The 26,626-nt window shown below is 39.5% G+C and overlaps 1 protein-coding gene across 1 annotated transcript in view; it reads right to left on the bottom strand.

Moving 5' to 3' along the window:
- The window catches only part of TMPRSS7 (transmembrane serine protease 7), a 41,156-nt gene that overhangs the window by 2,269 nt on the left and 12,261 nt on the right, over nt 1-26,626 (bottom strand). The window contains exons 8-16 of the mRNA XM_045385419.3: nt 26,069-26,181; nt 20,036-20,142; nt 16,357-16,493; nt 14,647-14,754; nt 11,794-11,904; nt 4,658-4,774; nt 3,570-3,741; nt 1,848-2,116; nt 113-249 (exon numbers count right to left, since the gene is read on the bottom strand). Of these exons, the coding sequence (XP_045241354.2) occupies nt 113-249; nt 1,848-2,116; nt 3,570-3,741; nt 4,658-4,774; nt 11,794-11,904; nt 14,647-14,754; nt 16,357-16,493; nt 20,036-20,142; nt 26,069-26,181 (1,271 nt within the window). The remainder of the gene's footprint in view (nt 1-112; nt 250-1,847; nt 2,117-3,569; nt 3,742-4,657; nt 4,775-11,793; nt 11,905-14,646; nt 14,755-16,356; nt 16,494-20,035; nt 20,143-26,068; nt 26,182-26,626) is intronic.

Here is a 26,626-nt window from a genome sequence, read left to right on the forward strand (position 1 = left end):
TGAATTAAGGGAAATACCTGCCCTGGTTATTTCCCAGTGTTATGTAGATTAAGTGAGAAAGCATTTAGGGAAAGCACAACATGTTAGGCAAGGGAAAGGATCAATGACTTACTTTGCAGGCATCTCTCTTGCCTGACATTACGCCTGCACAGAGCATCCGAGAAGTGATGATCCCGTAGGTGGAAACACAGAGGGTTTGATCAATGAGCTCTACCTCTGCTTGCTGCAGAACAAGGGAGCCTTTATTATCTGCAAAACACATTGGAAGTAGAAATGGTGTTAGTGGTAATGGCTACATGTATTCACGGCTTCATTTGAAAAGTTAACACACATTATCTCATTTTACCCTCATAGCAGCAATTCTTTGAGGTACATTCTACTATTATCCTCATTTTGCTGATGAAGAAATGGAGGGTTAGGAGATTAAAGGGCTTGCCCAGTGACACACAGCTAGCAGGTAACTCAAGATTCATACCCAAGGTCTGACTCAATTACTTGAACAAATGTGCCATATTCCTCACCATTTCCCTCCTGTTTTCAGTAGAATGATGAGTCAGCAACGGTTGTTATTAATAACTACTATTCAAGAGAGCTCTTTAAATGGAGCAGCATAACTGATATATGAGAGTCTCTGACGAACCATAAAAACCTAATAGTTTGCATATAGCCCTTCCACTTCCTTTTGAACCTACCTGGCTAGATGATTCAGAAAAATAAGCACACACACACATACTCAGGCTTATAAAGAAAACATCTCATGATAAGTTGGTTGGGCAGATGCTTTCCTCCTGTGATATATGATAATGTAATCAAAGCACTGAGCACAGTAACCTATCAAAGTTACAAGTGTTCACACAGTCAGCTGCCTTCCCTCCTTGGGACCCTGAGACTTGGTGGACCCAAGCTGGTGGTATTACTACTTCAATAACTAAATGAAAGCAGTGAGAAGCTGCCTTTGAGAAACTGCCCACACTTTAGAGTGTCAGAATGAGGCTGCAGGGCAAGGTTCAGGAATTACAGATGCTGTATGTGTCCTAAACCCTTGAAAAGGACGACAGAAGAATGTGAGGTGATTGAAAGACCAAGGGAAAATATTAGCACTAGGGTTTGGGGATACATTCACAAAGCATTGGATTCTTCCCCTCACTATATCTTCAGAATCTCACCTTGAATCCTGGACCATGAAAAACCTTGGCAGGGTAGATGTAGGGACTTCCCTACTATACAGCCTGATCTTTATGCATATTGAAAAAATGTCCTCTCCTGTCAGAGGAATTGCAAAAAGGTATCTCCTCTGGGTGGACCGAATCCAGGCTGGTATAACCTCCAGGCCTGAATTTTTGGTCTGGAAACTAAGGACAGTCTGAAGTTCAGCCCTCACTCTCATCCCTTAGCCAATTACATAGGCGCAGGACATACCACATAGTCTTCCAGACTGTTGCCTATGAGTTGACATAGTGGGATGTGCATGTGTGTCCTTCTCTCCTTTATAAATGAATCGTTTCTTTGAATGAAAAGGGAGGAATTGCTCCTTCTCTAGTGAATAACGTAGCATACCCTTCAGAGTTTGAAAAGGGCCCATGACTATCTAGTTAAAAAATCCGGCCTTGCTCATACACAGTCCTCTCCCTCTTTATGAGGTGAGCCCTGCTTCTTTTAAAGCAGGTGGATAGCATCATTAAAAAGGAATAACAATACCCTTCTCCAATCCAACCTTCCAAAGTTGTCAGGAGGTTCAAAGGAGATGATATACACGAACCCTCTCTGTGAACCCTAAAGCACTACATAGACACCTTATCATCCTTTGCAGTGGAAGGGCATGACCATTCATTCATATACATTCATACCTGCTTCGTGTCTTCGCCCCCAGCCAGTTACCCAGCACTTCTCCCCACTGCGAACTCTCTGGCCAGCGGGAGGAATGCATATTGGCTGAATGAGCTGTTTCAGGGTCTCAGGCCAAGCAATACTGAGCTGTAGCAAAGCAATATCATAATCAAAAGTCTGACTGTTATAGTACTCGTGGACCACAATTCTTCTCACCGGGGAGACAAACTTGGCATTCCCTTGAACATACATCCCAAAGTGTGCGGTCCATGGTGTGGGATCTGACAGCCTGATAGAACAGTAATGAAACATGAAGTTAGCAACTTAAAGAACCACATATAGTTTACAAACAAGCACTCTAAAGAGTTGAGGGCTGAAAAAGAAGGGCCTGACTTCCAGGGCCTTATTATAGCCACTGGCTCTGTCCAGGGACTATGGCAGAAAGCATAACTGTGAGCCTCCTTTGTCTCCCTCATAAAGTCAGAAATGAAGTAAGCTGTATTCGGAGTGGCGAGTTATAGAAAATTCACTCAACAATGTCCTAAGCAAATGCCTGGACATTTTCTTGCCACTGGTATTTCATGAACCACACACAGGTCAAGAATGTTGGTAACTAGAATTAATTTGTCACATTCTTCCTATTCATGCTGACAATGGCATTTGATGGAGAACCCTACTACCAAATTCAAATGATGTGAATACCAAGATAGATTAGAAATCAAAGTGTTATAAGCAGGAATTTAGTGAAATTCCTTCTGGCAAACTACCGGAAGTCTTAATGATCACCACTGTTACTGCTCAACAATGCCCATTCATAGGGTCACCAACTGCCATTCCCATCAGTCCTTCAAGAATCCCAATCTTGACCTCCGTGACCTTGCACGAGTCACAGAAGGACTTGTAATCTCATGTGAAGCTTCCATCTCCATCAGCATAACAGTGGGGTAAAAGGTGGGAGTGAAAAAAGTAAGGAAGCCCCAAAATTTTGGTCACAATCTGCTTAGCTGATGTCTCATGAGTGGCAATGGACACCTAAAGAAATATTAGGGTTAACACATTATTTGGAGCAGTTTCACAGCATTAGAGACTAATAATCAAACAGTTGTGAAGCTATCTTAATAATTAATACAAATCCTATAATTTCCAGGAGAAACAAATATCCAAACTGTATAACTTCATTGAAATACTCAAAAAAAAAAAAAAAAGAATGAAAAGTGAATGATTTTTTTAAACCTAAGATTCAGTAGATTCTAATAGTAAGTTTACATTTTAAGTGAGGTTATTTTCTAAGATGTCCTCTTACCCTTAGCTGGAAGAGCATCTATCCCATAATAATCCCATTGGTAAAGACAAAGCCCTTCCAAAGCTAATCCTAATGAGGCTCTCCAGGATCCCCCTCCTATATTAAATGGGGATCTCCATTCTCCAGTCACTCTCCAGTGCCCATTTTTCTCCACATTCTCCACACATTCTCTTAAGTTTGCTCCCTTTGAGTTAAAAGCCCTGTCTTATTTTCTCAGCCTTAGGAAAAGCCTATACGTTTTCGATGTTTTCTTTGTATTCTTTTTTTATACCAATAATACCTTAAAAAAATGTTTGTCACACAGTGGGATCCAAAAAACGAAAGCTCAATTGAATTGATTGAATGTCCCCAACGGGGATGTGCTTCCCACAATTTGAGGGCAGATATGTTGTCTGTGGCCACAGAGTGCCACTTGAGAGTAAAGACTGTGATATCCTACCTGTTTCCATGAAAGCAGTGGGCTGCAGAAAGAAGCCACTCCCTGGAGATGACCGAGGCACCACAGTAGGCAGATCCAACAAAGTGAAGGCTGACCTGCCACGGCCAACCTCCTTCTAGGGTGTCTGTGCCTCCGATAATGCGGTGAAGGGTGGAGGAACTTCTGCTGCAGGCTTTAGTAGAGAAAGGGCATGTAATTTAAAGGTAGACTTGGAAGAAAAACTAGAAATTAAGCCAGTTTTAGCGCTGTCTGGGAACTGACTCACTAGGTAGCAATTGGAAATCTCCTTATCTAGAGGACAGAGAACATATGAGTCTGTCCAAAACCAGTACGAACAAACCACCCCCTCCTTCCTGAAGCATGCCCTGACACAGTCTCTATACCACAATGCAGATGACGGGAGGAGGGGGACCTGTTGTAACAGCTGAACTGACATAAACAGCTGCCTATGGTCTTAGATTGTCAGGTAAAGAGGAATGGAAATGAATTGAGAATTTCCTTGAAGTTGTGCTGATGTGACAGCAAGTATTTGGGAAAAGATTTATAAGACCTGAACAAATGGAAACCTACTAGGAAAACTAGTTATCAGAGCAATTGTTTGCCAGTGTAACTAGTATTGGTAAAGATGTATAATTTACATGTTGCCACATGGCCAATTAGTGGCCACATGACTAATAGGAGCATGTGGGAGATTAGTTATTGGGTCAAACCTAAAGAAAGAAACAGCACTTGATATTGTTCATAACATAAGGCATTATTAACAAGTCATCCACTGCATTCCAGTTTCTATTTATTTTCTCACAGGGTTTTTTATTTAAGATCTTCTCCTTTGATTAAAGTTATTAGAAAGTAAAAGTTCTCATTATAAAAATTTAATTCATTAATGCTGTTATCAAGACGACAGAATCCATTCCAGAGTTTTTATTTCTGAGAAACAATTTCAGACTCAGTTTGTCAATAGTTACTATTCTTATTTTGGCTATGGCAACCTCGATCAAGTGAAATAAACCAAGAAGGGAATGAAAATATAAAAAACAGGTAAACTGAAGATGAAATACAGGAATCCAAAGGAATGAATTTCTACTCACTGCAGCCTTCTTCATCACTTCCATCTGGACAATCCACTGTCCCATCACATTTTGCATTTTGTTTCCTAAAGCAAATATCATTGCCACACTTAAAAGTTCTGTTGTTGCATGGAATACCTAAAAATGGACAAAAGAAGAAACAGCTTTCCTTAGCCAGAAACAAATTTGAGTGAATGAGATTTGAATGAATAACTCCAAACCCCATAAAAAATGATTTAATCACAGGATTGGTGTTTACTGCTCTGGGATAAATGGCAGAAAGAAGTGGAGCAACCTCAGAGTGATCTGTGTCTTCACTTAAGAAAAGCCATTTGAAGGCTGGCAGGCTTTGTTGAGAATCAATCAAACCACCTCTTCTTTCTCCCACAGCAGGTGAGTGTGAAGAAGTGTGACATATCAGTGGTTTCAGGCTGCAGCCTCTTTGCTATTACCTTCTCTTATTCTCCAAGAAAACTTTGGAGCAAAAATCACAGCCATGCTCAGTTATTTTATATCAGTAGGAGGCAAAATGGACAGACTTGTGAATTACAACACATTTGTTCACAACCCTGGAGGTTTGTTTCTGTAAGGGTGAGAGTGGAAAGTGTTCCATTCCAGTATTTGGCAAGTTCCTCTACATCAGGTCCTCTGTATCCTACAATCCTGAGTATCATTAAAAGCAAGTAAGCAATAAGAATCTGCCAGTATTACAAAAGAAACTGTCATCAGAGTGAACAGGCAACCTATGGAATTGGAGAAAATGTTTGCAATCTACCCATCTGACAAAGGGCTAATTTCCAGAATCTACAAAGAACTCAAACAAATTTACAAGAAAAAAACAAAGAACCCCATCAAAAAGTGGGCAAAGGATATGAACAGACACTTCTCAAAAGAAGACGTTTATGCAGCCAATAGACACATGAAAAAATGCTCATCATCACTGGTCATCAGAAAAATGCAAATCAAAACCACAATGAGATACCATCTCACGCCAGTTAGAATGGCGATCATTAAAAAGTCAGGAAAAGGCTGAGGGTGGTGGCTTACGCCTGTAATCCCAGCACTTTGGGAGGCCGAGGGGGTGGATTGCCTGAGGTCAAGAACATGGTGAAACCCCATCTCTACTAAAAATACAAAAAAATTAGCTGGGCGTGGTGGAGTGCACCTGTAATCCCAGCTACTCAGGAGGCTGAGGCAGGGGAATTGCTTGAACCCAGAGGGGGAGCTTGCAGTGAGCCGAGACTGCACCACTGCACTCCAGCCTGGGCAACAGAGCAAAACTCTGTCTCAAAAAAAGAGAAAAAGTCAGGAAACAACAGATGTTGGAGAGGATGTGGAGAAATAGGAATGCTTTTACACTGTTGGTGGGAGTGCAAATCAGTTCAACCATTGTGGAAGATGGTATGGCTATTCCTCAGGGATCTAGAACTAGAAATACCATTTGACCCAGCAATCCCATTACTGGGTATATACCCAAAGGATTATAAATCATGCTACTATAAAGACACATGCACATGTATGTTTATTGTGGCACTATTCACAATAGCAAAGACTTGGAACCAACCCCAATGTCCATGAATGATAGATGGGATTAAGAAAATGTGGCACATATGCCTGGCTTGGCGGGTCCCACGCCCACGGAGCCTTGTTCACTGCTAGCGCAGCAGCCTGAGATCCAACTGAGAGGCAGCAGCCTGGATGGGGGAGGGGCATCCAACATTGCTGAGGCTTGAGTAGGTAAACAAAGCAGCCTGGGAAGCTTGAATTGGGTGGAGCCCACTGCAGCTCAGCAAGGCCTACTGCCCCTATAGACTCCACCTCTGTGGGCAGGGCAAAGCTGAACAAAAGGCAGCAGACGCCTTCTGAAGACTTAAACGTTAGTGTCTGACAGCCCTAAAGAGAGCAGTGGTGTTCCCAGCATGGCATTTGAGCTCTAAGAATGGACAGACTGCCTCCTCAAGTGGGTCCCTGACCCCTGTGTAGCCTAACTGGGAGACACCTCCCAGTAGGGGCTGACAGACACCTCACACAGGTGGGTGCCCCTCTGGGACGAAGCTTCCAGAGGAAGAATCAGGCAGCACTATTTGCTGCTCTGCAATATTTGCTGTTCTGCAGCCTCCGCTGGTGATACCCAGGCAAACAGGGTCTGGAGTGGACCTCCAGCAATCTCCAACAGACCTGCAGCTGAGGGACCTGACTGTTAGAAGCAAAACTAACAAACAGAAAGGAACAGCATCAACATCAACAAAAGGGACATCTACACCAAAACCCCATCTGTAAGTCACCAACATCAAAGACACAAGGTAGATAAAATGACAAAGATGGGGAGAAACCAGAGTCGAAAAGCTGAAAATTCTAAAAACCAGAGTGCCTCTTCTCCTCCAAAGGATCACAGCTCCTCAACAGCAACGGAACAAAGCTGGACAGAGAATTACTTTGACAAATTGACAAAAGTAGGCTTCAACAGGCCAGTAATAACAAACTTCACTGAGCTAAAGTAGCATGTTCAAACCCATCGGAAGGAAGCTAAAAGCTTTGAAAAAAGGTTAGACGAATGACTAATTAGAATAAACAGTGTAGAGAAGACATTAAATGACCTGATGGAGCTGAAAACCATGGCACGAGAACTACGCAACACATGCACAAGCTTCAGTAGCTGATTCAATCAAGTGGAAGAAAGGGTATTGGTGATTGAAGATCGAATGAATGAAATAAAGTGAGAAAAAAAGTTTAGAGAAAAAAGAGTAAAAAGAAACGAACAAAGCCTCCAAGAAATTTGGGACTACGTGAAAAGATCAAATCTGCATTTGATTGGTGTACCTGAAAGTGATGGGGAGAATGGAACCAAGTTGGAAAACACTCTTCAGGATATTATCCATGAGAACTTCCCCAACCTAGCAAGGCAGGCCAACATTCAAATTCAGGAAATACAGAGCACATCACAAAGATACTCCTCGAGAAAAGCAACCCCAAGACACATAATTGTCAGATTCACCAAGGTTGAAAAAATGTTAAGGGCAACCAGAGAGAAAGGTCAGGTTACCCACAAAGGGAAGCCCATCAAACTAACAGTGGATCTCTCAGCAAAAACCCTACAAGCCAGAAGAGAGTGGAGGCCAATATTCAACATTCTTAAAGAAAAGAATTTCCAACCCAGAATTTCATATCCAGCCAAACCAAGTTTCATAAGTGAAGGAGAAATAAAATCCTTTACAGACAAGCAAAATGCTGAGATATTTTGTCACCACCAGGCCTGCCTTACAAGAGCTCCTGAAGGAAGCAAGAAACATGGAAAGGAACAACTGGTACCAGCCATTGCAAAAATATGCCAAATTGTAAAGACCATCGATGCTATGAAGAAATTGCATCAATTAATGGGCAAAAAAACCCAACTAACATCATAATGACAGGATCAAATTCACACATAACAAGATTAACCTTAAATGTAAATAGGCTAAAACCCCAATTAAAAGACAAAGACTGGCAAATTGGATAAAGAATTACGAGTTAACGGGTGCAGCACACCAACATGGCACATGTATACATATGTAACAAACCTGCACGTTGTGCACATGTACCCTAGAACTTAGGGTATAATAATAATAATAAAAAAGAAGAGTCAAGACCATCAATGTGCTGTATTCAGGAGACCCATCTCATGTGTAGAGACACACATAGGCTCAAAATAAAAGGTTGGAGGAAGATCTACCAAGCAAATGGAAAGCAAAAAAAAAAAGGAGGGGTTGCAATCCTAGTCTCTGATAAATCAGATATTAAACCAACAAGACCAAAAGAGATAAAGAAGGCCGTTACATAATGGTAAAGGAATCAATTCAACAAGAAGAGCTAACTATCCTAAATATATATACACCCAATACAGGAGCACCCAGATTCTTAAAGCAAGACTTTAGAGACCTACAAAGAGACTTAGATTCCCACACAATAATAATGGGAGACTTTAACACCCCACTGTCAATATTAGACAGATCAACAAGACATAAAGTTAACAAGGATATGCAGGACTTGAACTCAGCTCTGCACCAAGCGAACCTCACAGACATCTACGGAACTCTCCACCCCAAATCAACAGAATATACATTCTTATCAGCACCACATCACACTTATTCTAAAATTGACCACATAATTGGAAGTAAAGCACTCCTAAGCAAATGTAAAAGAACATAAATCACAACAAACTGTCTCTCAGACCACAGTGCAATCAAATTAGAACTCAGGATTTAAAAACTACTTCAAAACCACACAACTTCACGGAAACTGAACAACCTGCTCCTGAATGACTACTGGGTAAATAACGAAATGAAGGCAGAAATAAAGATGTTTTTTGAAACCAATGAGAACAAAGACACAACATACCAGAATCTCTGGGACACATTTAAAGCAGTGTGTAGAGGGAAATTTATTGCACTAAATGCCCACAAGAGAAAGCTGGAAAGATCTAAAATTGACACCCTAACATCACAATGAAAAGAACTAGAGAAGCAAGAGCAAACACATTGAAAAGCTAGCAGAAGGCAAGAAATAACTAAGATCAGAGCAGAACTGAAAGAGATAGAGACACAAAAAACCCTTCAAAAAAAATCAATGAATCTGGGAGCTGGTTTTTTGAAATGATCAACAAAATTGATAGACTACTAGTGAGACTAATAAAGAAGAAAAGAGAAGAATCAAATAGACTCAATAAAAAATGATAAAGGGGCTATTACCACCGATCCCACAGAAATACAAACTACCATCAGAGAATACTATAAACACCTCTAAGCAAATAAGCTAGAAAATCTAGAAGAAATGGATAAATTCCTGGACACATACACTCTCCCAAGACTAAACCAAGAAGAATTTGAATCTCTGACTAGACCAATAACAGGTTCTGAAATTGAGGCAATAATTAATAGCCTACCAACCAAAAAAAAATCCAGGACCAGATGGATTCACAGCCAAATTCTACCAGAAGCACAAAGAGGAGCTGGTACCATTTCTTCTGAAACTATTCCAATCAATAGAAAAAGAGGGAATCCTCCCTAACTCATTTTATGAGGCCAACATTATCCTGATACCAAAGCCTGGCAGAGACACAACAAAAAGGAGAATTGTAGACCAATATCCCTGATGAACATCGATGTGAAAATCCTCAATAAAATACTGGCAAACCAAATCCAGCAGCACATCAAAAAGCTTATCCACCACGATCAAGTTGGTTTCCTCCTTGGGAAACAAGGCTGGTTCAACATACGCAAATCAATAAACGTAATCCAGCATATAAACAGAATCAACAACAAAAACCGCATGATTATCTCAATAGATGCAGAAAAGGCCTTTGAAAAAATTCAACAGCCCTTCATGCTAAAAACTCTCAATAAACTAGGTATTGATGGAACATATCTCAAAATAATAAGAGCTATTTATGACAAACCCACAGTCAATATCATACTGAATGGGCAAAAACTGGAAGCATTCCCTTTGAAAACCAGCACAAGACAAGAATGTGCTCTCTCACCACTCCTATCCAAAATAGTGTTGGAAGTTCTGGCCACGGCAATCAGGCAAGAGAAAGAAATAAAGGGTATTCAATTAGGAAAAGAGGAAGTCAAATTGTCCCTGTCTGCAGATGACATCATTGTATATTTAGAAAACCCCATCGTCTCAGCCCAAAATCTCCTTAAGCTGCTAAGCAACTTCAGCAAAGTCTCAGGATAAAAAATCAATGTGCAAAAATCACAAGCATTCCTATACAACAAGAACAGACAGAGAGCCAAATCATGGGAGAACTCCCATTCATAATTGCTACAAAGAGAATAAAATACCTAGGAATCCAACTTACAATGGATGAGAAGGACCTCTTCAAGGAGGAATGGAATGCAATTAAACTAAAGGGCTTCAGCATGGCTAAAGAAACTACCATCAGAATGAATGGGCAACCTACGGAATGGGAGAAAATGTTTGCAATCTACCCATCTGACAAAGGGCTAATCTCCAGAATCTACAAAGAACTCAAACAAATTTACAAGAAAAAAGAAACAATCCCATCAAAAAAGTGGGCAGAGGATATGAACAGACATGCAGCCAACAGACACATGAAAAAATGCTCATCATCACTGGCCATCAGAGAAATGCAAATCAAAGCCACAGTGAGATACCATCTCACGCCAGTTAGAATGGTGATCATTAAAACGTCAGGAAACAACAGGTGCTGGAGAGGATGTGGAGAAATAGGAACGCTTTTACGCTGTTGGTAGGAGTGTAAATTAGTTCAACCATTGTGGAAGACGGTGTGGCGATTCCTCCAGGATCTAGAACTAGAAATACCATTTGACCCAGCAATCCCATTACTAGGTATATACCCAAAGGATTATAAATCATGCTACTATAAAGACACACGCACACATATGTTTATTGTGGCACTATTCACAATAGCAAAGACTTGGAACCAACCCAAATGTTCATGAATGAGAGACTGGATTAAGAAAATGTGGCACATATACACCATGGAATACTATGCAGCCACAAAAAAGGATGAGTTCATGTCCTTTGCAGGGACATGGATGAAACTGGAAACCATCATTCTCAGCAAACTAACACAAGGACAAAAAACCAAACACCTCATGTTCTCACTCATAGGTGGGAACTGAACAATGAGAACACATGGACACAGGGCAGGGAACATCACACACCGGGGCCTGCCTGGGGGAGGGATAGCATTAGGAGAAATACCTAGTGTAAATGATGAGTTGATGAGTACAGCAAACCAACATGGCACATGTATACCTATGTAACAAACCTGCACATTGTGCACATGTACTCTAGAATTAAAGTATAATAATTTTTTTAAAAAGGAAAAAAAAGTGTTTTAACACTAAAATTTTTAAAAATTGAAAAAAAAATCTGCCAGTATTCACACATGAACACACACACACATACACACACATTCCACCCCATTTAGAGTGACCAACTGTCCCTGTTTGTCCCCTTGGGACTAAAGGGGTTCCCAAGACAAGGGCTTTCAGTGCTAAAACTGGAAAAGTTCCAGAGAAACTGGCACAAGTTGATTGCCCTAACCCCTGACCCCTCAGAGGTATTTTTGTCCTGATTTAGAAGAGTTTCATAGGAGGAACAGCAGGGCACAGAGGACCCTCCCTCACTTTGAGTGCAGTTTTGCTCATCGCGGCCATTCTCACAGTCCCTGAAGCCATCACAGATGAGAGGGCCATGCTGCCTGAAGGAGCTGGTATTGCAGGCAGGTTGAGAACTCACTAGAATAAAAAATAAAAACAGAAAGTTCATGAGCCTGAGATACCAGCCGGGTTCTCTGATGATCAGCAGTGCCAGTCTCAAGGTACAAATCATTCAGATGACCTAAATAAAACAAAAACTGTATTTTCCTCAAAACTGACACTTCCATGAGGAAAAGTAGGTGTTCAAACTTTGGTGTAATTTCTACCACTTGTTTTTCAGATCTGATTTTTGCTTTTGTATAAATGCGTTAAACTCTGGTGGCTTGTTTATTTAGTTACAATTAAATGCATCATAGTAATTTATTTTAAGGAAAATAAAAATCATAAGCTGTGATCTAAATCAAATTCATCTACCTTCCGAAGCAAAATAGGAGTGTCCTAAGATTGGAGATTTTTGTCTTCTTCATCTCCGTACCTCAAGCCCCTGAGCAAATAGTAGTTGTTTACTAAAGGTTTGTTGAATGAATTAATGAATGTGAGATCTTAAAGGATAACAGACTTCGGGTTTATGTGGCCCTGTGGTCTCTTTGGAACTATTTTGTCTGATGAGATCCATTTCCTGAATTAGGAAATGTTCATGTAAATCTATCATGTTTTTCCTCTTTGGAATACTTTCATGAATTGCCTTTAGACCAGCAACAAGTACAAGCAAGCAAATTTAGAAAGCATGATTGCTTAGACATTTCTGGTTTTGTGAAAAGTTGAAAGTTTTGCTATCTGCACCTGTTTTTTTCAGAGCTATCTCTTGTGAGGGCAGGTAGGAGGATATTGCTGCCCTAAAATTGTTCATTAGGTCGCTGAGCATACCTCATGGACTCTTAGAGAATAGCTCCAAAAAATGGCACAATGAGGAATAATGATTATCAAAAAACAGTCTTTATTACAAATTCACAATAATCATTTCTGTTTGGAGAATCAGCACAAAAAATAATAATGTAAAAAAAGCCAGTCATTATATAATGATCAGCATTTATTTTCTTAAGAAATAGAACACTGTAGATTTAAATAATCAATGAACCATAAGCTAAGACAAATTTTGTGTTTTGTGTTGTCAATTAAAAAAATAAGGCATAAACTAGGCATGGTCGCTTGTGCCTGTAATCCCATCTCTTTGGGAAGCCAAGGTGGGAGAAGTGCTTGAGGTCAGGAGTTTTAGACTGACTTGGGCAACACAGTGAGACCCCATCTGTATGAAAAGTAAAACAAAGTGGGGTTGGTGGTGTGTGCCTGTATTCCCAGCTACTCAGGAGGCTGAGGGGGGAGGATCCCTTGAGCCCAGGAGTTCGAGGCTGCAGTGAGCTATGATCACACCACTGCTCTCCAGCCTGGATGGCAAAGCAATACCTTGTCTCTACAAAATAAATAAATAAAGTATATAGTCACAAGTTATATTTCATTCATATAATTTTTCACAGATATAGCATATTAACTATATTTTTCCAAGGATATGAAAAAGATTAAATAGCAATATCATTATAACTGTATTTGATTTAAACACTCTGGACCTTCAGGAGAAAATGCTGCCAATGGTGTCACATAGTCCAGTGAATTGTCCTTCCCACATTGCTCCCTGAAACTAGAGATAGATTCAAAAATGAGGTGCAAATAGTCATGAAAAATTAAGTCTGAGATTCTTCACCCTAAATAAGAATGTCAGTTACCCTACACATTAGTCACCACCAATGTGATGTCAGTACAAATTGTACAGGTTAGAAAAATAACAATAAAACTTTTTCTTTCATGAGGCTGGCTGCAGTGGCTCATGCCTGTAATCTCAACACTATGGGAGGCTGAGGTGGTCGGAATGCTTGAGGCCAGGAGTTTGACACCAGCCTGGGCAGCAAAGTGAGACACTGTCTCTAGTAAAATCTTTTAAAAATTAGTGAGATGTGGTGGTGCACACCTGTAGTCCCAGCTACTCAGGAGGCTGAGGTGGGAGGATCACTTGAGTCCAAGAAGTCAAGGCTGCATGAGCTGTGATTGTGCCACTCACTCTAGCCTGAGTGACAAAGTGAGACCTTGTCTCAAAGAAAAAAAAGAAAAGAAAAGAAACACACACAACACACAAAACCCGTTCTCTTTATTTACAAACAACAGATGGGAGCTGGGCTTCATAAAGGAGCAAGCTAAAAGAGCACTTCTCTGCAAATTCTGAGCTTCTCTCTAGATGGAGAATCTGTGCCCTCAACTACAATTTCAGTGTTTGGTTGTGGTGAATTAAATTATTAGCCACAGATCTTTACTCCCTGTGGTAGTATCATGCACCCCAGTGTTACCATAGCCCCAAGGTGTATAGAGTAAATTTCCCTGCCCCTGACATTGTTCTCAGCTATGTGACTTGATTTGAGCAATAGAATGTAATACAAATGATGGTGTGCCAGTTCCAAGCCCAGGACTTATGAGAAACCATGAGTTGTTGCTCTCCCCTCTTTTCCTTTTGCCACTGCCATGACTGGCTCAATGAGGAAAAGAGCCATAAAAAGTAGAGTTGATTCCAATCTTGGAAGAATCAAGCTCAGGAGGACCCAATGCTTGAAGCAGAGCCACCCATATGAGCCCAGTCTAGATTAGTCAGATCCCAGAAAATCCACAGATGCATAATCAAGAATAAATGATTGTTTAAGCCACTAGAATTTGGAGTAGTTGGTTATGCAGTAATAGATAATAACTACAAAGGCTAAGGATATATACCAGCAGCAATCATGGTCCTGAGAAGTTACTTATTCATAAGAAAGTCATATTAAAAGCTTGAATACCCACCACAAAATAATTCATCACTTTCATCAAAGCAGTCATTTACTCCATCACAACGCTGGGCCTGAGGGACACATAAACCAGAGGAGCATCTAAAAGATCCAACAGGGCAGGCTATGGAAAACAAAAAGTGGAAAATCTTGGAGAGATCCCTGAAAATCACTAGACCACATTAGCAAAGAAATTTAAAGTGTGACGTGGTTAGGGAGTTGGCAGGGTAGCAGTAATAATTATATATTGTCTCCATCAAATGAAGGCTGCCAGTCATTGAAAGACAAAAACGCAGAACATAGAAGGGCAAAGAAGAAAGCAATATCCACCTGGAGCTCTGGGTGAGCACTGCATTCAGGTCATATGCACAAGCAAACTTCTACTATCTCCATAGTCTAGTCTCAGCTGGATGACTTTGTCATATGCCTGAAGAATGTGAAAGTTGGAACATACCTAAGGGAGCCCAGCATTCCTAATGTGGAGTCTTTAGACAGCCTCAGAGAATTTTAAATTGACTTCTGGTGTCCCTGAATCTTCTGTGATCAGATGAGTTATTCTGTATGTCTTAAATTACACTTTCAAGTCAGCTATGCTCCAAAACATATTAGTAACCACTGCTTTTATCACGTTGGACCTAGAGAGATTACTTACTGACCTCAAACTCAGACTCCTGCTGCCTACCTCCCTGTCCATTAGTCTTTCCTCTTCAACCAGGCTTCTAATTAATGATCCATTCCCTGATTCAAGATTCATTCCTGATCTTGAATCATTCATCCTGAGTTCATAGATAAACATTAGAGAAATAATCAATCCTTCCTCCCCTTGTGCAAAAGAATGGGGGAAAGTGTATGGTCGAGTCAAACACTATTTCAGTGGCACATGATGGAGTGGATGAGATGCTGGAAAATAGTTATGATTTGAAAAAACAATTAAAAATAAGACAGCTTGCTTTATCTACCTGTGACTCTGCTGGAAACTGTAATACTCTGATATTTAGGATGTAATATTCTGAGTCTAGAAGAAAGTCTATTAGGGATTGGCAAAGAAGGACATGGGGTCTAAAGAAATGTTCTCTCAAGTCATATCTCTGTGGACTCCTCAGTGGGCAATCTTTACTTTTTCCCTCTTAAGATGGGTCAAAGATTTCCTGAGCGTGTCATTAGCTACTCTCTGTAGTTCTAATGACTTCCCTCACACATTGCCTTTTCTCATGAGCACTTCCTGGCCACTCTTCCACTAGTTTTCGGTATGAATTTCAAGCTCAACATTCTGAGGGCTGATATTTGAACTCCCTCCACCCAACAGCTCTTCCTGTGCAAGCACAGGCCAAAGTGAGTGACAAGTGTTGGCTTTGGATCCGCTACATGTTGGTGTAAACATCATATTTACAGAGAATGATGGCTAGCAAGAACTACAAACCAATACATGTCTTTAAGGAATAATGTGAGAAATTATTTTTCAACTATAAATCAGTAATATTAAAAAGTTATATTACTTCTTTAATAATTCAAAGTATAGTAGTAATAAATATGTAATCATATATATTATTTGTTATATTTATTTGTATTTTATATTTATTATTTATTATAAAAATAAGCATGTAAAAGGAAATAGCAGAAATAAAGCAGTATTCATTTCTTAAATTCTCACAGTTTAGAATTATAAAATGTTATCCTCTATGTAAGTATTCATTAAGTTTTCCTAAGGAGGTGATCCCAGGCTTACGTTGACTGATGTTGTAACTGCCATATTCTACCAAAAGTGGCTTGTCTGAAAGCCTTGAACTGCACTGGAGCTGAATGTGAACCAGAGGGCTGGGCACTCGAAAAATTGTCTGATGATCCATGTAGGAGCCACAGTACCTGAGGAGACAAGAGTCGGGGACAACACACAGCTTGAGGTTCTGTCGACTGAATTCCTATTCATGGTGAATTCTCTAATACTTTGGTCATTTGGTTTTCACAAACAGAGATGCGTATGGTAGAGCTAATGGTAGTTATTCAATCTAGGCCATGTGACTGTGATCAAGTAACTTCTGCCCTCTTTATTTTCTCCTCTGCTTAATAGAACAGTAATAGCACCATTGACCTGTTGCTTTCTTCACCATCACTTATGATCCAAAGAAATATAGATTTAATTCTCTCTGTTTTCTTTCCTTTTACAATGTGAAAACCTGTGTAACATAAGAATTGCCTGCTTTTGTCCACAAGCCTCTCTGCCAAACAAGGTGGAGTCCATTCGTTCAGGTTGAAAATATGCAAAGAATTCCAGCAAGACTAAAAGCAAAAGACAACATTATTTCAATGTAAATTGAAATCTGACATGCACATAAGGGCTTGTCCTTGGCAAAATTTCAAAGAATTAATGTCTGTCTCCAATATTTCCCTACCTTGATTATTTTTAATTACCTCTCATCACCTAATGCCCCCCAGTATCCTTTTGAGAAAATGTCCCTCCTGTTAATAATTCTCAGTACATTAGCACTGTGGTTAGTGAAGCATGCAGTATTATTATATTGCAGGCCCCTAAGTTAGTCCACCGCCCTGTGTAGATGAGGCTCTTCCCACAGAGAAACCCGCAAGATCTTGATGGGAGACAGCAGACACAAGGCTTGGGGGTAACGACCTCCACTGGAACCTGTAATGCCTATCACTCTAGGCCCCTAAAGCACTTGGGAAACAGGAATGTTCCACGGATCAGACACTGGCATTCAGGAGCACAGATAGCCTATGATTTTAAGGATTAAAGGAGGAAAGCATTCACGTGTTTCTCAGGAAGAGTCTTTCGCAATTGGCTGAAGTACAGGAACTGATAAGCTATTAGACAACTCCTGAGGTATGAGGAAGAGATGGCAAGTGCAGATGTCCTTCTGGCTAACTGGGAGCCAGGGTCTGAGAGGCACCTGAAAGCTAAGCCATGCCAAACTTTTGGAGTCAGAGTTGGCCATCTTGAGATCAGAATCCTGTGCTCTTAAAAACATGCTGATTATGTTATCTGAATCTCATAGTGATTTTCTTTGCGTTCACCATTAACATTTAGTAGAGTTTCCTTGCAAAGATGAGCCTTGCTAGGCATGTTAAGGGGAATCAAGAGGAAAGAGATCACACGCTTGGGCTGGAGTTTAAAAGGGAGGAGTAGGCAATGAGGAATAATGGTGGCTTATGAAACGAACGTTTTGAAACTGAGAAACTGGAGAAAGCCAGCAAGAGTCAGTTTATCTAGACAGACACATGATAAGTGAGGAAACTAAGACATAAAGACGTGAAATAACTTGCTGAAGTTCAAATAACAAGTAAGTAGAACCAAGATTTGGATGCTAATTGGTCTGATGCTAAACTCTAGCACACCAAAGCAGTTCTGCCATGCTAAATCTTGGTAAAAAGGCTATCCATTTCTTCGGGGTTCATATACAGCAGTCCAGCAGCCCGAGCATTCACACCTCACCCCCAGGCTGGCTAGAGGAGATCATTAGGCTTCTTCCAGTCAGGATGACTTTTTCCTCCTTCCCCATTACAGCCTCCATTTTCTTAGGCTAACTGTTCAGCAAGGTGTCTAGTTAGCACAACTAGAGCTTTTCCTTTTTAGATGAAAAGTACTGATAATGTGAAGGGCTGGCATTTTAAATCCTGAGGGTAAGGAAGCATCAAATGAATCTGATAGGATTTCAGCCAGCCCACAAGCCTAGTGAAGAACTGGCCCTTTAAGAAAGGATGGGGCTCAGAGAGCTTTCCTGGTATGGCTTGGGAGCAGATCCTGCTCCTACTTAGGCAGCAATAAACACATCCCGGGTAGTCGTTGTGATTTAGGGATAAAATAGTCCCTCATTTTCAAAGCACAGCTCTGTCATAGGCTTACACCTTCACAAAAGATTTATAAAGATTTGTTTTCTGGATCTGTATTTTATTTAAATACCAAAATGCAGTATCTTTAAAGCCTTGGGGGCACGTTCTATAGTATTTATCCAACAAGTGTCATTTCAAAAACAATCTTATTATTCATATTAATAATAGCTAGTATTTTTTGCTTTGTGGTATACATGATTTCGTAAATTCTAACCAAATAACAAACAAGAAAAAACTTATTAAGAATCATTACCTCATTTCACCAACTAAAACTCAAAGAAGTTAAATAATTTGCCCTAGTTAATGTAGCTACTAAATGATAGAGCTGGAACTTGAACCCGGGTCTTCTGACTCCCACAAAATAGAGCCTCGATTTAATTACACTCCCCAAAATAATACGGTCTGTATTTTAATATGAATCCAAGAATGTCCTTAAATTTGATAAGCCCTATTCTAATGAAGACAGGACCAGTTATTTTGAAAGTAGTCTGTCCGAAGGGATTGAAAGAAATTTTTTCTGAAAAAGCACTTAGAAAGGGAAGGTTTCACTCATAGAATAACAATGAACAAAGAAGTAGCAGGCAAATCCTTTAACTTCACAGAATTTTCTGAAAGTGAACTGAGAAGCTATTCCGTGGTCAAGACAGGGCATGCTGTATTTTTGAAAACCTATTCAGGGGCCGAGTGTGGTGGCTCATGCCTGGAATCCTGGAACTTTGGGAGGCTAGGGAAGGTGGATCACTTGAGGTAGGAGTTTGACACCAGCCTGGCCAACATGACAAAACTCCATCTCTACTAACACTACAAAAATTAGCCAGGTATGGTGGTACATGCCTATAGTCCCAGCTACTTGGGAGGCTGAGGCAGCAGAATTGCTTGAAACCAGGAAACAGAGGTTGCAGTGAGCCAAGATCGCACCACAGCACTCCAGCCTGGGTGACAGAGCAAAACTCTGTCTCAAAAAAGCAAAAATAAAAAAGCAAAACAAAAAAACAAAACTATTTAATTCAGTGCCTATTTAATCTGTTACAGGTTTATAAGCAAATCAACAACAACAATTAAGGGACAAATTAAGAGTGAGAGTGAGCACCTAGTATATTGGTTCTAGAGCCAAGTAGATTGGTTCTAACCTTAAGCTCCTAGATTTCCGATTAGCTTCAACCCATTTCCCAGCCTCAGGATCTAGCCAGGCCAACTGAGACTCTCCTACCACACAGAATTGGTCAATGGTCTCCAACATTTTTTTCCAGCAGAACCCCAATTTATTATATTCCCCCATGGATCCAGGATTTGAAAAATTCATCTGCCAAATACTTGTGTGAAGTGTGGAATATACGTATCTATAGCCCAGCAGCAGAGAGCAGTGGTGGGGCAGGAGCCCTAAGACATGAGTTTGAATCTTGCCTCGATCACTCATGAGCTGCATGACCTTGAGCAAGTTACATAACTCCTATATCCCTCAGTTTCGCTAACTGTAAATGGTAAAGCACAAACTCTTTAAGAACAAGGAACACACAGCTATGAACCTTTCGTCAGATGCCTCACATATGAAAATCACTTACATGTGCTCATTAATTTCCCACCATCCATGCTCACAGCCTTTCATACTCTTCTTGGTTATTGAATAGTTATAGAATTTCAGTGCGATGCCAAGAGTTGATAGAGAAGTCTGTGAAAACAAACATTAAGTCAGAAAAAATGCTTCAATCAAAGGACATATTTACTTATTCCCTTGGCTTGTTGTTTTAAGGCCATTCTACTCCTTGCACCCTGTGGCCCTTAGTGGGATAAACCAGTTCTCCCGAACAAAGCAGGATAAGGAGGAGAGCGTTCTGAAGAAGGAAGCAGGCAGCCATGTATTCGGGGAGCAGATGCTGGGTCCTAAGTGGAGCGGGGTGACTTGAGACATATCAGCATCTCTGGGTTTCAGTTTCTCCCTGTTACAGCATCTCTGGGTTTCAGTTTCTCCCTGTTAGTGTGAACTTAACTTTTAAAACACCCACTTGTTAATGAGTGTAAACACCTTCCTCTTTTGATGTACATATGACACAGTTGATTTAAAGCATCATTCAGATTCTTTAGACAAAGGAGAAATGAATCAGCCTCCTCTTCATATTAAATTCAGTATTTCTGAAGGCTCTTAGTGAGTCACCCCTAGATCTTCTCGGAAGACATTAAAAGAGAAAGCTGCCTTCGTGTATGAGCAAACGTGTGTGTGTGCGCGCGCGCGCACGCACCACACCACTCCATACACACACACACACACACACACACACACTATGCAACTGACTTTTTTGTTGCATTTTGTGGTATACATCTGTATTATGTCTGATATGACAAAGTTTTAGTTCTGATTTTCACTTTGACCCAGGAATTATTTAAGGAATTTTTACATTTAAGAGAGTCAAATTTGGGTTCATCCATTTTCAAGCATTCTAACTCTATCTCAGTTGAATAAGAGTATCATTTATAGTGCTTTAAATTTTTTTAATTTTGTGATCAAATTTATGAATGCTTCATGGTCACTTTAAAAAAAAAGGAGTAGTCTGCATATATATAATATGAAACTCATGTGCATGATATTCAGTATTTAATATCCTGCTTTGCCTGATTTATTGTCCTCCACTATCTCTGTCATGAATGAAGAGACTTAAAATTCCTTATTTAAGCATTGCCCACTTCTTTGCTTATTTTTTTTTACTTTTTTTTTTATAAAATAATCTTTATAGAGACAGAGTTTCACCACATTGCCCAGGCTGGTCTCAAACTCCTGGGCTCAAGTGATCCACCCGCCTCAGCCTCCAAAAGTGTTGGGATTACAGGCGTGAGCCACTGTGCCTAGCTGGCATTGCCCACTTCTCTCTTTGTATTTCCACTTGTTTTTGATTTATGAGTATTAATGCTGTTTCATTTGCTGCATAAACAATTGACGTAATTAGATCTTATGGATCATTGTCTTTATTGTTAGAGATTGCTTTTTGTCTCGTACTTGCAAATCAGGGATGTCATTGCCCTGATTTCAGTGTTGCCTGGTACTAAGATTGTAAACTCTGCATTTTGTTGTTTATAATTGCCTGATACATTGCCCATCCTTTTTGTTCAGCCTTATTGAGTTGCTTTTTAGTTCATTTTGTCTTTTGAAAATAACATAAAGTTCAGTTTTAGGTAATACTTTGCAATTCAATCTTATTGTCTTTTTCTTTAGGTGAATTTCACCCATTACTTGTATTGCTCTGAAAGACGTTGGTTTTAGTTATGTCATCGTATTATATGTTATGCTCTGTCTGTGTGTGTGTGTGTGTGTGTGCGCGCGCACATGCAAGTGTTTGCTGGTTTCCCATGAGCATTTGAATAGAGTAAACCATCCCTCGCCACCTACCTTTGAGGGAGAATGAATCAGGTACTTTATGTTTCTCACTTAAACATCACAACAACCCTGTTATGCAGGTAGTGTGAATCCCATTGCACAGAAGAAAAAACCAAGACTAACCAAGATAAGTAACTTTCCCAAGGTTAAAAAATGGAGCCCACAGATTCAAACCAGCCCTGCATGTCTCTGAAGGTCACCCTTTTCCCAGTGTAACAGGCTGCTTGGATACCAACATGGGGGGCTCAATCAGAAAGGGATGGTCTTATGTTTACCGAAAACCCAGGGCTCATGAGAACACATATCAATTTTTTTAAGTCTTCTCATCTGGTTATTTCTTCACATAAAAAATATGCAAACTGAGAGATAATAAATATGTTAAGTAACTAATGTAAATCTTATAATGTAAGAACATCTTCCAGTGCAGTCTTCTACAAGAAGCTCAGTTAGGCATTTTCACTGTATTCCAAAGCTTCAAAATAAAAATGGATTTATATGCAACACTACCTTCCAATCCACAGAGTTCCTCCATAGTGAAAAGAAATGAGTTCCCTTGCACACTGATTCCACTAATACAGAATTGCACACAATTCTACATTTGCATACAGATTGGCCAAGAGGCATTACTTACATTAACCTCCTTGACAAACAGAGGGGTGACATTTAGTTTCACAATGCATTGCAGGCTATTTCAACAAGTGAACAAAAAATAAGTCCACTATTATATGTTCTGTGTTCTCTGTTTCTGTTCCCTATCCTCTGCCTTTGCGTTGGGAACTGGACCTGTAATATTTAAATATTTCTCTGGTCAGTGATGGTGATAGGATGCAAGAGGCCATATCTTTCAGCCACCCCTAATTTGCCAGGGATCGTGTGTACACAACCCAAGAGCCCACCTCAGATGGGCAGTGAAAATTTCTGTGGTAAAACTGATTGCATATTTCCTTCACAGAAGCAGGGAGCGGGGCTCCCTTCTGGGGAATCTTGTGCATTTCCTAAGTGATATAAGGAGGTGACTTACATGGCCCATAAAAATCCGTGCTTCTGCCTGGTGGACCTAAATTGGATGGTGCTGTGCTGATGACTTTTGTGATAAAAACAATTCAAAGCACTGCTCCATTTTCCTTTTCTAAGATTCTATAAGAAAATGTGTTGGAATACAAAAAGAAGGGAGGAGGTAAATGTTCAGCTAAGTGATTGTTAAGAAATGTAGGGAAGCAGAACATCTTCAGAAACCCAGACAAGGAGAAGGGGCTGAATTTATTTATGGAGAAGGCATGATTCCTTCTAGTCCTACCTGGGTCACTTTCTGTTTGAGTGATCCCTAGCAAATGATTTGACCCATCTCTTTTTCCATACCTATAAAATGTGCTAAGAATATATCTTCTATATTAGAGGTGTGTTTTGAAGGGCAAATAAAAATATGTTGCCAAAAACACTGAAGTGCTAAACAAATACAGACAACATAATATAAACTCAACACCCTTTTTTGGTTATACTTATTTGTTCCATATTCCCCTGCAGTCTGTAAACTCCATGAGAACAAGGACTTTATCTTGCTACTAGGCATCCCCATATAGAGCCTGCCACGTGGCACACATTTAATAAGCATTGTTGAATGGACAAGAGAGCTTGAGAGAAGAATCAGATGGACTTTAAGCTGTAGCAGGAGTTAATCCTTCTCAGATAAATAAGACCTTAAAACTCAGCTGAAAGTGAGTTTGCAAAGGGAGTTGATTGCTCTTCAGCAAATTTCAAAATGGAACCAGACACAAAGATGGATTGAGAATATAAACTAACTTTTGTGTAAAAAACTTTTATCATGATGAGTCAATATTTTTGTTACTTAAGTCATCTAGCTCTTAGTTATTTTTTAATAAATTCAAAGCTATTTCACAGGTGAAAAAAGTCAATATGTTTTACACTGATTTCCATTCACAGTAACATGCTCTCATGTTTTCAAAGCTTTCTGAAAAGGAACAGCTTTATTTAACCTGCACACTGAGGAGAACAAACTTGCTCTCTGAGATGACCACGGCTAACACGTTGGTCCTGGTGTTTCCCGCCTCCTTTCTCCCACTCCTCACTTGCCCACTGGGATGGCCTTTTCCTTACAAAGCCTTTTTTTTTTTTTTCTTCAGCATTTCTCACCCCCAACCCCTAGCAAAACACTAAATGATCCAATATTCTTATTCACACCCTGACTAAAAGTCCCAACAAAGTTTTAAATTTTTCATTATAAGGCCACAGATTATTAAGAAGTCAACCTTTATTTTATCTCAAAGGAATTTCAAACATTTGACAGAGCTTTTGAGAACGGCACTGTCTTCTGCTATCACACGAACTCCAGAAGGTAAATCTGCTTTGTGGAGAGACTGAAGAAATGGAGATTTGTTTCCTTTCCCTTTTCCTTCCCTAACCCGTTTTTTCATCGCCTCTTTTCCTCTCCTCCTCAGACTCACTGCTCATCTGAGGCCCTGCATTTCTGCTGCCCTGAAGCCTTGAGAATCTGGCAGTGAGCAAGGGTCCAGCACCTTTATCTCTTAACCACTTTGGAAATATTTGTAATAATGATTTTTTTTTTTTTTAATTTAAGGATACATGCCATCAGGGTATTGACACCAACTTACAGGTTTGAGTAGAGTAATGAAATTATTTTAACTATTATGACTATGCACAAAAAAATATATATGCATTAAGCACCCTCCTGCCTCAGAGTCCCTGGCCTAGCTGTTCCCTTTGCCTGCAACATTCTTATCCTGGTATTTACAAGGTTAGTACCCTCATCTTTTAGGTTTATGTGCAAATGTCCCCTTATCAGCAAGACTTTCCCTGACCATCCTATTTAAGATAACAAACACCTAACTTGTTATCCTTCACACCTCCCACCCCCAACTCAAGCTATAGAGCCCCCTTCCCTGCTTTATTTTTCTCCATAGCATTTTATCATTATGAGACAGATTATGCATATTTAACTTGTTTGTTTATCACTTGCCTTCCCCTACTGGAAGGTAAGCTCCATGAGAGCAGGGCTGCTGCTGTGCGTGTGTGTCTGATTTCATGGATCCCCCGTGTCCGGAATCATGCCTGAGTGCCTGGCCCATAGTAGTCGTTCAATAATATATTGAATAAATGCAAACAACATACTGCTTGCCGTTTACATCTAATTTATCTAATTGCTATGCCACACAACAATGAGTTTATATGTATATCCTGAATGAACAAAAGTGATACTTTGCCCTGTCTCCATGTGATATTACAGGTGGAGAAAGAAAAAAACAGTTTACTAAGGTTTTTTTTTTTTTTTTAAGAAAAAAGCATAAATGCCTTATCTAGCACCAGAGGGAGAGATAGATAGATAACAGAGACAGATAGATAGATAGATAGATAGATACATACATACATAGATATATAGATATAGATAGATGATAGATAGATATAGATAGATAGATAGATGATAGATAATAGATAGATAGATAGATAGATAGATAGATATTTCGTATACATTTGCACTCTGGTTTGCTTATACAACTGAAATATAATACAGTTGTCCCTTGCTATCTGTGGAGGATTGGTTACAGGAACCCCACAGATACCAAAATTCTCAGATACTGAAGTATTTTATGTAAAATTGTGTAGTATTTGCGTGTAATCTATGCACATCCTCTCCTATACTTTAAATCATCTCTAGATTACTTATAATACCTAATACAATTATATTATATGTAAATAGTTATGTTGTATTGTTTTTTATTTATATTATTTTTTATTGTTGTATTTTATTGTTTGTGTTTGTAAAATTTTTTGATCTGTGATTGGTTTAATCCACAGATGCCAAACCTGCAGATACAGAGGGCTAACTGTATTGACTAATCCAATGTATTACTTTATTATTATTCCTATTACAATGCTAGTGATGAAGTAATTAAAAATGGATGAATGTGCTCTATCATAATAAAATAATTGTTTGAACCTTCAACAATGCCTTTGCATTTTCAACACAAACAAATTTAAGAAACAAGCTCCGGTCTGCTAAGAGTAGTTCATTTGTGGGCAGAGAGTTGAAATTACAGAAAAGTGTTGCTTTCTAAATAATATGTTTCAATAATACTGAAATTTTATAAAATTAAGCAATATTCTTTTGTAATTAAAAATAAATGTAATGAAATTCATGTTATTAAAAATAGAGCAGTCATATTTTTCTAAGACACTGGTAGAACTAGGCTACCTGAAATTTCCAGGTACACTTGCATTTTGGAGGATAGTAGCTCGGGTAATATGGGCTTGAAATTTTCCCTTCAAAGCCAGTGATTTCTTTGACCAACACTGTGTTTTCACACTCTGAAAAAGATACCCAGTGACACACAATGATTCACAGCTGTGAGATTATGGAAACATACACTTCATACATTCATTTAATTACTAATGCACACTTCCTTGATCGACAAGCTTTATACATTTCTTAAACTTTGTGCTTTTTTTTTGTTTTTTGTTTTTTTGTTTGTTTGTTTGTTTGTTTTTTCAGAAGAAAGAAATACCACCCTACAGATGTATAGCTAAAATGCTTGTTCTGAAATTCTATGTTTGTTTTCAAATCATATGTTTTGGCTGCAGATCTGCAAGATGCTATTACTTTCTTTAAAAACATAGTTCTGAACTCAGAGACACCAGCAACAGCTGAACAGCAATCCCTCCTCAGAGGCCTGAGTTCCATCCCTCATATTCTCTCTTCTATGCTCTAAACTGAGATAATCCCAACCTCTTTCCTTTGTTCGCCCAGCCCTAG

Source organism: Macaca fascicularis, chromosome 2, assembly GCF_037993035.2.
Source record: "Macaca fascicularis isolate 582-1 chromosome 2, T2T-MFA8v1.1".
Lineage (NCBI taxonomy): Eukaryota > Metazoa > Chordata > Mammalia > Primates > Cercopithecidae > Macaca > Macaca fascicularis.